The sequence below is a fragment of the Carlito syrichta genome, unplaced genomic scaffold (genome assembly GCF_000164805.1).
Source record: "Carlito syrichta isolate Samal-C Ts95f unplaced genomic scaffold, Tarsius_syrichta-2.0.1 Scaffold309295, whole genome shotgun sequence".
Lineage (NCBI taxonomy): Eukaryota > Metazoa > Chordata > Mammalia > Primates > Tarsiidae > Carlito > Carlito syrichta.
The window spans coordinates 317014-331358 of NW_007253391.1; the positions used below are offsets into that span (position 1 = coordinate 317014).

At 34.9% G+C, this 14345-nt stretch overlaps 1 protein-coding gene across 1 annotated transcript in view; it reads right to left on the reverse strand.

Annotated features, from left to right (window-relative positions):
* Positions 1–14345, reverse strand: part of ZDHHC17 (zinc finger DHHC-type containing 17) — a 77700-nt gene that overhangs the window by 43346 nt on the left and 20009 nt on the right. Inside the window, exons 3-5 of the mRNA XM_008067140.2 lie at positions 3837–3959; positions 1245–1322; positions 450–594 (exon numbers count right to left, since the gene is read on the reverse strand). Of these exons, the coding sequence (XP_008065331.1) occupies positions 450–578 (129 nt within the window). The 5' untranslated portion in view covers positions 579–594; positions 1245–1322; positions 3837–3959. The remainder of the gene's footprint in view (positions 1–449; positions 595–1244; positions 1323–3836; positions 3960–14345) is intronic.

Consider the following 14345-nt stretch of genomic DNA (forward strand, 5'->3'; position numbering starts at 1 on the left):
CTGAAAAGTACAAAGCAGCAATATATTATATAGCAGACACTGAGACGCTAATCTTAAAGAAATTATCGCCCTCAAGAAGTATTTAATATAGAAAATAACCAATTTAAATAAATTTTTATAAGTTTAGATGAATTTGGATAATATATCAAAAAGCATAATTAAGGGACAAAATAGACACCTAAATTTTCTCGTACTTTCTTGGATTTATCTCCATCGCTCTCAAGAATAAAACCCCAGCTTAATAAGTCATTATCTGGTTCACGATTTTCATTCTTATTTTTATGATAAGTGCATTAAATAGCTCAGTATCAAACTATATTTATTCTCTCATTCATCAGAAAGACTGTTTAAATATCAGCAGGTTGTTATACATGTAACACCAATGGTATTAGGTATTTAAACCATGAAGAACATCTGATTAAAACCCACACCATTATGAATTTTTTTACCTGTCCTTTTGCTATGAGATAAGCAACAATTGAGGTATGTCCGAACTGAGCAGCCAGATGAATACAGCTACATCCTTCTCCATCAATTAATGATGGATCTGCACCATATTTCATTAGCTGCACAACCATGGATAGGTGGCCTTGTCTAAAACATAAAAGAATAAACACTTAGACATATAAAGTTATTTCAGACAGGATCCTCTGGAAAGAGCTTTTTAAATAAGGTGATGTTGGGAAGATTAAATATATTTTTTAAAGTTATTTTAAAACAGAGGGATGTCAAGACACATTTAGTATTTTACTGTTCTTAGAATTCTTAACTGGAGTAATAGTCTTTGATAATTTATGGAGATATTCCTATCTTCTTTAAACATACAGTAAATAATAGTAAATAACTACTATATTCAATTATTTACTATAATTATTATTATATAGTAATTATAGAAAAAAATCACTACATTCAACTATTTTTTATTCCAAAAGGACCTCAATCATCTCAAGAACCAAGCTAGTGATTTAATTGTAAATATATATAAGCTGCAAAAGTACATTTACAAACCCAAAGTTTAATTCAACCTTACAACTAACTGGATTAATATCAGCATAGCTAAGGACACACTGGACAACAACTCTGTTTCCAATGCAGGTAATACTGGACAACAAAACATCAGCATTTTAATAATAACTATCAGCATAATAAGGTCTCCCATTTATTTTAGCATATCATTTTTTTAAAAGTTGCTTAATTGTATACTGAAATAAAATAAAACAAAAAACGCAGAAGCAAATTTAAACCTTGTAGCCCAGTGCAATGGAGTTGAATTCAAGTCTCCTCCAAGTTGATCCACAATAGCACCTTTCGAAATATAGTATCTATAAGACAAAATTTTTAATAATTTAGGCAACTTTCATTTTTCATTTTAAGAAATTATGTAAAAAAGTAAATTTTTCCATTTTAGATCTTATGCCAGTTTATGCTTTTGAAGATAAACTGTTGTGATAGTTTAGAAAATATATTTAGCAGAATTTTATATCAAACACATCACTTTCTTTTGTTCTAGAAATAAAAAGGAAATAATTTTTAAATTGCAAAAAAATTAAAAGCCAAATGATTATGTATACAGCGGTCAGAGGACCATAAACATTTGAGTAGCAGAATATAAAATCTTGGAATTGGAACACCTGTAGACTAGGCAAGACATGTTCTACACCTGGGGTAGCTTGGCTTTTTAAGTTTTATTTTCCTGATGACTGTAGATTAAAGCAAACAATATACATAAAATAATTTTATAAACTGTAAATTATCAAGATAAACATTCTTTATAATGCCTTATTATTTGTTGTACCTTGAAAGTCATGTTGCTTTAAAAAAAAAAGCAACCTCATTGCTTAATATGCTAATGCCACAACTTCATGATATCTTCTAAAATGAACAGGACCTAGTTGCTTATTACAGTGCCTTCTTTGGGACTGATCAATGCAGTAAGTCTTGAATATCAATGATTCTAAGGCATTTGACATACCTGACATACATATATTCTTAAGCTGTTCTCAGTAATTATTGTTTTAGATCACTAATGCACTCACTCAATATACATAGCTTTAAACATTGAATATACTCATGCTTACATGCTTAATTCTGAAATTTTCAGCTTCAAATACATGTTTTTTAAATTGGTGCTTTGAAAGCATTATGTTACGGAGGGCCCAATTCCACTCTTATGTAAAATGGTTCAAAGTAACTTAATAAAGTATTTCCAGAATATCACGGTATTAAGGGCACAAACTTTTAGCGATTCCTAAATCAGTTCTTAAGGTACCTGGGAGACATTATATAATGCTGAAATTTTTTTTTGAGAATGGTTAGGCTAGAATCCAAAGAGGAGCAAAGCTCGGCCAAAAAACCACTTTGATAGAAAATGATATTTTCTTAAAAATCTCAACTGGGATTTTATCTTTAAAGTAATTTCATTCCCTCTCTACAGTTAACTGTTCTGAGAATCATTTTTACTTGCATATAGCACAATTTAAATCATTGCTAGGGCTATGTCAATGACTTATTTTCAAGTTAGTGCTAAAGTTCAACTTTTCCTCCCACTAGGATAGGAGATTTTTTTCCTGCATACAACAAAAAAAGAGAGAAAAACATCTGCTATCTTTTTATTGTAAATTTCTCAGCAATGTATTTCTTGTGTGTGTGTGATTTATTTACTAATTTATTTAATATTAAAGATGTGGGGTACAATTCAGGATTAGGTATACAAGTAGTCATCATACAGGTAAAATTTGGGCCTCCCTTCAGTCCCCACTTTGCGATCAGGTACCCTTACTGATGTGTCCCCCAGTAATACATTTGTATAATGTCATTTTTCTGTAGCTATAGTACCCTAGCGAAAAACTACAAACTTCTGAGAAGATCACAAAACTCTTATTTTTAAACTCAAGTCTCCATGCAATACTATAAAAAGGTTATTACCAAAAAATGTTCTAGCAGGTACTAATGATCCTAAGTTTTGAGAAGGGACCATCTCAAACAACAAAAGATACCAAAAATACATACAAACTCTTCAAGTTGTGAACTTTCAAAGATCATGTAAGTTAATTCACGTGTCTGGTGTACACTGTCACGTGCTAACATCCTCTACAAGTGGTTGTGCTTATATGTACCTTACTGTATAGTACTGTATAAAGTATAGGAGTACAATATCTTTATTTCAAGCCTAAGATGTCCAGAAGCAAACATAAAAGCAGCCAACTGTGCTAGTTGGGTACCTAGGCTAACTTTATTGGACTTAATGAACAAACTGGACTTATGAACTTGCTCTCAGAATGGAATTCATTTGTATGTAAGGGACTTGTACTTATTATTACTAGACAAATAGTTTAGTAGTAAGGGACAAAAATTATTTTTCATTTAATATGTAAAGTATTCATCACTTATGCTGATATGAATAGTTAAATCAGATGATTATTACCCATTATCATTTCAACTCTTTTCTTTTGTTTTTTTTTCCCATAGAACCCATATTCAGAATGTGAATACCAAGTCAGACCACCTGAGTTCAAGTCCTAACTTCAGCCTTTATTAGCTATATGTCACTGAGTAGCACATTTAAACTCTCTGTGCTTCTGTTTCCTCATCAGTAGGATGGCTGACATTGTAATAGTTCAAGAATTAAGACGAAAAGAAATATACAAGAAAAAATACTCAGTGCAGTACTTTGCTCATATAAGCATTCAATATATTAAAAGCATTTTTTCCAGAAAAGAGACATAAAATCTACTTTTTTTAATTCATGAATTTTATAAATTATTAGTTTGTATGACAATTACTTCCAATTACTTTATAACTACTACTAATTAATTTAAAATATACAAAATACATACTTGACTAAATCTATTCTGTTGTTGATGGCAGCCCAATGGAGGAGTGTAACATTTTCTTTGTCGGGTTGCCGTACATCATAACCTGCTTCCACCAATTCTCGACAGCGTTCATATATTCCATATCTTGAAAAGAAAGAAAATATGGTATTGTTACATTATTCAACAAGAAATTTAAAGTTAAAAATAACATTTCCTGAGAAAAATGCTTCATGTTGATACCTTGAAATTAAAATACATGTCTTTCTCAACATAAAATATTACTCTTAAAATAGCAACAATCCAAAAGTCTGTACTAATTCATTTTACAGTTCTAAAATATCTCATTTATAAGAATGCAAATTCTCACTAGGTAGAAGAGAAATGGATACCAGAAATAAAACTTCAATCAGTTGCTTGTTTTTCTGTATATCACCTCTTATTCCACAAAACTCTTATATGTATAAGGCATATTATAAAAATACATACAAACTAAAATTAGTATTAAACATAAAAACCAGTAACAAGGAACATATAAACGATTTAGAAGAACATCAAGAAGAAAAGTTGTTTCACAGGTCCCAGAATTCTGTTTATAAATTTAGCTCTGATATTCCTGAAGGCAAATAAAAGAGGGTGTGTTATGGCAGGAAGCAGGGAGGGGAAGAGCCCCAGGACTCCATCAAGAGACCTGAGAGAGTCCTAGGAAAGATGTTCATAACTGATAAGAGAGAGAGAAACAGGCATAGTGCCTGCGCCTGATCCTCCCTTCCTGTTTTCCATAATGGTGCAGTAGCAGGAATTTTTCTTTTTATTATGGAAATTTTCAAGTATAAAGAAAAGTAGAGAGAATTGTACAATAAAGAACCAAGAATATACCATCAAGCCACAACAACCATCAGCTTATCCTAACCAAAATAACGGGTCCTTAGAAATATGTGACATGGCTGGGCGTGGTAGATCACACCTGTAATCCCAGCATTTTGGGAGGCAGAGGTGAGAGGATTACCTGACCTCAACAGTTTGAGAGAAGCCTAAGCAACATAGCGAGACCTCATCTCTATAATTAATCAAAAAATCAGCCAGGCAGGGTGGTGCATGCCTGTAGTTCCAGCTACTTGGAAGGCTGAGGCGGAAGGATCACCTAAACCCAGTAGATCAAAGCTGCGGTGGCCAAGAACGTGCTACTTACTGCACTCCAGGCTGGGAGACAGAATGAGACTTTGATGCAAAAAAAAAAGAAAAAGAGAAAGAAATATGTGGCACAAAAACAGATTTAAATGAGCTTTGGCGATATTTGTAATTTCTTAATCACAGTGGTCTCCAAAACAGGAAGGCATACCACAGGGTGAGATCAGGGGAGGGGCTACACAACAGGGGGACACTAGCGGCAAACATGAGAACTTCTATTTATATTCCTATTTTATCCACAGAAATGAGCATTACTAACCTTAACATAGCCTTCACTGGTTCTGTTTTGCATATATACACACACACACACACTTCCATCAACCTAGGAGGAGTTCCACAATTCAAAGGGGGTGACAATGGTACCTTCAATTTGTTCTTTCAGAAAATTGTTACATGTGCCCAAGTAAGTATCAAAGAGGATGACAATGGTACCTTCAGCTGTTTGTTCTTTCAGAAAATTGTTACATGTGCCCAAGTAAGTGAACTAGTGAACTAGGCATATCACCTTAAAAAGCAAAATCTATCTCATGCTTTGAATGAGATGTTAAGTGACCATGAAAATCATTTTAAACATACAGAAAATCACTGGTTTTCTCAAACTTAAAAGTGAATATAGAGAGAATTCCTGGAAGATGGCAGAATAGAAACTACAGAAATTTGTCCTTCTGTAGAGATTACACTGGCAGCAACTGCACCAACTGCACAGGCACGATCCCTGCGATGGAACTGTGGAGTCTATGCAGGCCTGTGACTCCCAGGTAAAGGCTCAGATGGCAAATTGCCGCTAATTTCAGTGCTTAACACAGTGGCAACTACCAGTCCCCACCCCAGTCCCTGGCAGGAAGCTGTGCAAGTATTCCTGGAGCAACCTGTTCACAACAGCTTACCAGAGCCAGGGAGGGCAAAAAGAACCCCTGCCCTACATATAGCACCAATCTGTGCTCTGATAGCTGCTTCCAATCACAGAGGTGAAGGCAAAAAGGAGGTGGCTGTTATAGTTGCACATTCCCACATTGTTGTGAGTCCCTCCCTCTTCGGCTGAAGAGAGTTCAAGGTAATTTAAAGGGACAGCCTCTCTTCCCTTTCTCGCCTTCATTTTTCTCTTTTTTCCCTTTTGAAAGCCTAAAGGCAGAAAAACTTCAAACTGCTTTTCCTTTGCAATCACACCACACAACAATCAACACAGAGGACTTCTTGACCAAACGTATAAGGATTCTCCCTACAAACAAGCAGGCAATCAACCCTGTAGTGGACACAGCCGGGTGTCCTTCAATTCTCACATAATCTATGTAATGACAACTTCATATCTTAGAGATTGAGATATGCCCACACCCTTTAAACAACAGTTGCAAGTCTGGGTATTCCAGAACCTCTGACCAGCCTGCTATAAACTGGAGATCCCACAATCCCCTCTTCAAGTATGATTAATTTGCTAAAGCAACTCACAGAACTCAGAGAAATACTTACTTACATTACCGGATATTTCAAAGGATACAGATGAAGAGATGCATAGGTTGAAGTTTGGGGGAAGGGGCATGGAGCTTCCATGCCTTTCCTGGGTGCCATCCTCCAGCAACCTCCATGTGTTCAGTCATCCAGAAGCTCTTCGAGCCCTGTCCTTTGGGATTTTTATGGAGGCTTCATTAGGTAGACATGATAAGCCACTAGCCCTTAACGAACAACTTAACCTTCAGCCTCTCTCTCCTTCCCAGAGGCTGGAGGGCGGACTGAAAGTTCAGCACCCTAATCAGGCCTTGATCTTTCCAGTGACCAGTCCCATCCTGAAGCTACCTAGGGGCTGCCACCTACCAGTCAATCATTAACAATACAAAAGACATCACTTTGGAGAATCTAATTCTAGGAGTTGTATGCTAGGAAACAGGGGTCAAAGACCACACATATATTTTACAATATCACAAAGCCTGACAAAAAGACTAGGACATTTGATAGCAGCGGCCCACACGGGGAAAATAAGAAATGACTGCAGGCCCAGGGAAAGGTGCAGTCTCAGAAAAGACCTGAGAGGATCCAAAGTTTATACCACCAACTAATCCTTGGCACAGAGATTACCTAAAACAATCACAAAAACAAAGGCAATAGCAAAAAGCAGCAAGCCCTGGGGATGGGGGAGAATCTAATTTCCTGAGTTACCTCATTATTGGATTCAAATGTACAATTCTTAACAACAAAAAAAAAAATCAGAAGGCATACAAAGAAATAGGAATGTATGGTTCATTCACAGAAAAAAAATCAACACAAACAATCTCTGACAAAGACCTGATGGCAGATCTATTAGCCTAAGACTTTAAAACAATTAAATTAAAGATATTCAAAGAACTAAATGATGTGGAGAAAGTCAAGGCAATATTTGAACAAAATGAAAATACAGATGCTCCTTGACTTACAATGGGGCTACATCCCAATACATTCATCATTAGTTGCAAATATCATAATTCAAAAATACATTTAATACACCTAACCTATGGAACAATAGCCTAGCCGAGCCTACCTTAAATCTGTTCAAAACACATTAGCCTAAGGTTGAGCAAAACCAGCTCACACAAAGCCTATTATATAATAAAGTGTTAAATAGCTCATTTAAGTCACTGAATATTATGTTGGAAGTAAAACATCGAATGGCTGTAGGAGTATCTGAAGCACACTTACTACTGAATGAATATTGCTTTCATACAACTGTAAAGTCGAAAAATCGTAAGTCAAGTAAACCACTGTAAGTTGGGACCATTTGCATCAATAAAGAGATAAAATACAAATACCTAAAAAGAAATCAGAAAATTGTAAAGCTGAAAAGTACAATAAGTGACATGAAGAGTTCACTAAACAGATTCAAAGACAGAAGAGTCAGCAAACATAAAGACAAAACCATGGAAATTATCTAATATAAGGAGCACTAAGAAAAAAGGCTGATGAAATGTAAAGAGAGCCTATGGGGATGCCATCAAGTGGAACAAAATACACATTGTGGGAGTTCCAGATGAAGAGAGAAAGAAGGGAAAGGAAGAGTATTTTTTTGAAATAATGGTTGAAAACTTTCCAAATGTTATGAAAGACATGAATACAAATATCAAGAAACTCAAGGAACTCCAAGAAATCCACACTAAGATACATTACAATCAAACTTTTGAAAGATCAAAAAATAATCTTGAAAGCAGCAAGACAGAAGCAACTTGTCACATATAAGGATCCTCAATAAGATTACCAGCAGATTTCTTACAAAAAACTTTGGAAGCCAGAAGGCAACAGGACAATATATTCAAACAGCTAAAAGAAAAACAATGTCAACTAAGAATCCTACATCCAGCAAAACTGTCCTTCAAAAGTGAGGAAAATATTAAGACATTCCCAGATAATGGCTAGACCTTAGTAGCAGACACACCCTGCAAGAAATACTCAGGGGAGTCCTGCAGCATATAATGAAAGGACACTAGACAGTAACTCAAAGCCATCTGAAGAAATAAAGATGTCATAAAAGCTAATACATGGGCAATTATAAAAGCTAGCATTACTTAACAATAATTTGTAACTGTAGTTTTTTTATTTTCTATATGATTTAAGAGTTACTATGCTAACTTAATAAAAACTACTAGCCTAAAAGTTAGTATTATAGTAATTTTGGTTCACATACTGCTTCTAATCTTAGAGATTAACACATTTAGAATAATTATTAGTTTATGTTTTGGGAAACAGTATATTATTGTGACTTAACAAATGAAGATTATATCGCAATTCTTCCATTTGGGAATTATGTATCTTTATGAGGTGTCTTTTTATAAGTCAGAAAATCATTTTTAAAAGTACCCAAATAAAATAAATTTAGAATCAGATTTCCCTATCATAATAACATCAAATATTAAACCAAGGTCTAAAATAACAATGATGAAACATTTCATTATACTACTCTCAATATAAATAAGATTAAAGACCATATATATACATGTATATTTCCCCCAAGCTGGTCTACAAATTAATGCAATTCTAATTAAAATCCCAATGAGTATTTCATAAACTTCCTAAGTGAAACTCTAAATTTAATTTAGGAAGAGTAAAAGAGCCAAGAATAGCCAAGCCCTTTTTGAAAACTAAGAAGAAAACTACAGTGAGTAAAACAATATGATACTAATACAAAATTCAACAAATAAAACAGAAACAAGTACCTAGTAAGGAACCATATATGTGACAGCTTGGTGCATAATAGAGATGAATTATTAATCAAAATGAGAAAAAATACACTACTCAATAAATGATGGTTCCCATATAACTGGTTATCTACGTTGAAGAAGATGAAACAAGAACCAAGTTCTTACCATACAAAAATTAATTCCTAAATTAATATTACATGTAAGCATACAAATGTAAAAAAATTCATAAAACTTTAAGAAATACAGATGAGTTCATTTTCAAATATTATTTCATTATTATAAGCTGTGGCATATGTACAAAAAGTACAAAATATATTAGTAGAACTTTGCACAATTTTAAAATAAATATCCACAAAGTTGTCAATCAAGCCAAGTAATAAAACAGTAAGCACTCCAAAAATGACACTTCCCCCTGCCCTTCCATACAATTATTTTTATGATCTTGGGTTGGAAAGGATTTATTAAACAGCACATGAAAATAAATAAAGCCTATATTTTAAAAGTTCTGATATATCTGCCCACATTAATAAGAACTGCTCAATGACAGGCAAAAATAAAAATATGATATCTGCAATGCTCTTAACCAATAAGGGATTAGATAGCCAAACTTGCAAAAATTGTCAGAATTCAATAGACTAAAGAGACTTTCAAAAGTCTGTCCCACCACAAAAAGAAATAAAGAAAATAAGGGATTATAAGAACTTTTACAAGTCAGTCACAAAAAGTCAAAAGAACTCAATAGAAAAGTGAATAAAGAATTTTAAATGGCAATTCACACAGGAGGAAACTCAAGTGGCCAATAAACATAGGAAATACATTCAACACTATCTGTAATTAGAGATGACCCAATCAAAACAGGAAAAAATCCATTTCACAACAATCAAGCTGGCAACAATTACTAAATCTGATAAAAACTAGGATTTAGCAAGAATGTAGTGAAAGAACTCATTTCTTGTAGGTAGAAGTAGAAATCTGCACAGCTACTTTGGAAATCAATTTGGCAATAATAAAGTTGAAAAACTGCATACTAAATGAACCAAAAATTCCACCTAACTGTCTACCCTGGAGGATCTCTTACTTATGAGCACTAGGAAACCTGTATAAGGACATTCACTGATGTAATGTTTGTAATAATAAAAAAGTAGAAATAACTTAAGTGTCCCTAAGTAAGAAATAATAGAATACTACAAAGTAGTTAAACAGAATTAAGTCTTTATCTGTCAACACTGATAAGTCACAAAAGCAATATGTTTTTCTAAAAAGCAAGCTGCAAAGGATATGTAGAGTAGAATACAATTTATATAAATTTTAAGCTTACATCACAGTAGCATATTTTGTTTATGGAGAAAGATGTTTGTAGAAAGATACACGAATATAAATAAGAATTTTCCATAGCAATTTCAGGAGAGGTTTCTGTGGGGGAGAAAAAGAAAAGACCACCCTGATGAGCGACCTACAGCAATTACATCAAAATGTTAGCATCTGCTTGATCTGACAGTTATATTCTTCTCTGCACTTTTTTGTGGGACTGAAATGTTTCACAATTTAAATAAATGTTTTTAAAAACCAGTTACTATTGACAGCAAAGCATCTGTTGACAGATACTTTCAAGAAAAAGGATTATTAGAATGGTATGTAAGGAATAAAGAAGAATGATAGGTCTATTTTTCTTAAGGTGGAAAGTGCTGAAGCATATTTATTTGCCAATGATAAATAATGAGAAATGATGCCTTTGGACAGGAGAGACTAATGACACAGGAGAGAAAGGAAATAACAAAGGGAGCAAAGTCTCAAAAGGAGAAATTGGACCACAACAAGAAAGAAAAAGGAATGATGGACAGGTGTGCAGAATTGGTAATGTGAAGGTAAGGTCTTGAGAATCTGGGATATGAAGTACTTAACTGTCCAAATAGAGCAAATATGTAATAGGAGAAAAAAATGGTTAAGCTTTCAAAAGACAAAAACAAAACACAGACAGTCAAATAGGAAGAACAACTCATGAAGTTCCATAAAATCTAATGTGTGTTTATGATGAGAAAAGTTAGTAAAAAATTCAAAGTTACTTAATGTCTAAATATCTTAGTAATAACTTAACACTGGTATCCAGCAACCCATTATATTACAAGAAACTTGACTGAAAAAAAAAAGCTTTAAATTTTTGGTAATTTATACACCTCATTAAGGAAGTATAACTACAAACTTTCAGTATAAGTATTCCCTGAAATGAATGTAAAGCAGTCTATTTTGCTTGGACAAGCTTTGATCTTTAACTATACATAGCATTCAAGAATGAAAGGTGACATCAACAGAATAAAGAGACCTCTAAAAGTCTGTCCCTCCACCAAAAAAAATGAAAAAACTTGCAAAACTTGTCAGAATTCACAGACTAAAGAGACTTTCAAAAGTCTGTCCCACCACAAAAAGAAAAAACTTGCAAAAAGTATCGGAATCAACTTTTTCAGAACTCTGTAAACTAACCAAATGCTATAGGAAGAATGTCTTTTCTGATAGAGAATATTATAAGAGAAAGAAATTATAAAAAGGACTCAAATTCACTAAAAGCAGAATTGAGCAAGTAAAAGAAAAAATTCAGTGATAGGTCAACTGACATTGTCCCATCTGATAAACAAAAAAAAAAAGAAGAAGAAGAAGAAAAAGAAACTGTCTCAGAGACCTGTGGAATGACATCAAACATACTAACATACACATAACAGCAGTCCCAGAAGATGAGGAGAAAAAGACTCAGAAAGACTGTCTAAAGAAATAGTGGCCCAAAACTTCTTAAATTTCATGAAAAGCAGTAATCTACACATCCAATATATATAGAGAGATATATAATCTATACAAGAAGTTCAATGAACTCAAAGTAGGATAAAATCAGAAATCCACTTCTAGACATATCACAATCAAACATTCAAAAAACAAAGACAAGAGACTCTTGGCCAGGTGCAGTGGCTCCTGCCTATAATCCTAGCACTCTGGAAGACTGAGGAGAGGATTGCTTGAACCCAGGATTTCGAGACCTGCTTGGACAACTTAGCGAGATCTCATCTCTGCAAAAAATTAGCTAGTGTGGCAAACATGCCTGTAGTCTCAGTTACTCGGGAAGCTGAGGCAAAAGGATTGCTTGAGTCCACAAGTTGGAAGTTGTGAGGGAGGGAGGACGCACCTTGAGGAGAGAAAAGTGATTCATCACATATAAGGGATCCTTAAGGAACAAAAAGACGAAAGACATATATAAAACAAAAGGCAAAATGGCAGATGTGTATCCTACCTTATCAGCAATTGCATTAAATGAAAGTAAACTAAATTCTCCAATTAAAAGAGTTTTGAGGTTTTGTCACAGTTCAACAACTAAGAAACACAAGTAGCAATTTCTTATTTGTTTTAAAAGGGGATTTTACTTTTTTTGGCAGGTCTGAGTTAATTGTAGATCCTAGATGCTAGGTCTTTGTCAGATATACAGTTGGCAAATATTTCTTCCCAATCTATGGGCTGCCTCTCTGCTCTCTTGATAGTTTCTTTGACTTTGCAGGAGCTTGTCGGTTTGATGAGATCCCACTTGTCTATCCTATCTCTTATGGCATGAGAAATTGGGATTTTGATCAGGAATTGGTTGCCAGTTCCAATTTCCATAAGGGTGTCTCCAGCATTTTCTAAGGTTCTTATAGTTTGAGGTTTTACTTTTAGGTTTTTTATCCATTTAGAGTTGTTTTTTGTGTATGGTGAGAGGTAGGGGCCTTGTTTTAATCTTCTACATGTGGTCAGCCAGTTTTCCCAGCACCATTTACTGAATAGGTTCTCCTCTCTCCAGTGGTTGATGGAGGAGGCTTTGTTGAAGATGAGCTGGTTAAGAAATTAAGGTTATGCTTCCAGAATCCCTATCCAGTTTCATTGGTCTATATGTCTGTTCTTGTACCATTCCAGGCTGTTTTAATTACTGTAGCTGTATAATAAAGTTTAAAGTGTGGGAGTGTGATAACTCCTGCTTTTTTGTTGTTGTTATTGTTGTTGAGGATTTTTTGGCTATTCATGGTCATTTCCATATGAATTCCTGTATTGTCGTTTGCAGGTATGAGAAGAATGCTGCTGGTAATTTAATGGTACTGCATTAAATCTGTAGATTGCCTCAGGTAGGATGTACATCTTAACAATGCTGATTCTTCCAATCCATGAGCATGGAATATTTTTCCATTTGTTTGTGTCATCTTTGATTTCTCTGAGCAGTGTTTTGTAGTTTTCATTGTAAAGATCCTTCACTGGTTAGGAAGATGCCAAGGTATTTCTTTTTTGGTTTTGTGGGGGGGGGGCTATTATGAATGGGATTGTGTTTTGTTTTTGGGGGGTTTTTTTGAGTTGGAGTCTCACTCTGTCACCCATACTGGAGTGCAGTGGCTGCTCCCCGCCACCGCAGCCTCGAGCCGCTGGGCTCCAGCAATCCTTCTGCCTCAGTCTTCCAAGTAAGCTGGAACTACAGGCGCGAGCTACCACACCCGGCAAATTTTTTGATTTATTGTAGAAATGAGGTCTCACCAAGTTGCCCAGGTGGGTCTCGAACCCTCGGGCTCAGGCAATCCACTCACCTCAGACTCCCAAGGCGCGGGCTTACAGGCTGAGCCACTGAGCCTGGCTGGGATCGTGTTTTTTATTTGGGTTTCTGTTTGATTATTGTTGGTGTACAGGAATGCGACTGTCTTCTGCACATTTATTTTATATTTATACCCTTAGACTTGGCCAAAGTCCTTTACAGTGCAAGGAAGTTTTTGACAGATTCTCTTGGGTTTTTGAGATATAGCATCATATCAACTGCAATATCCTGACTTCCTCTTTTTCTATTTGGATAGCCCTGAGCTCCTTCTCTTGTCTGACTGCTCTAGGTAGGACTTCTAAAACTATGTTGAACAGAGGGGTGAGAGTGGGTATCCTTGTCTTGTACTGGTTCAAATACCAAAGACTTAAATAAAACCTCAAACTATAAGAACCTTAGAAAATGCAGGAGACACTCTTATGGAAATTGGAACTGGCAACCAATTCCTGATCAAAACCCCAAGGGCCCATGCCTAAGAGATAAAATAGACAAGTGAGATCTCATCAAACTGACAAGCTTCTGCAAAGTCACAGAAACCATCAAGAGAGTGTGGAGACAGCCCACAGACTGAGAAAAAATATGTGCCAACTGTAT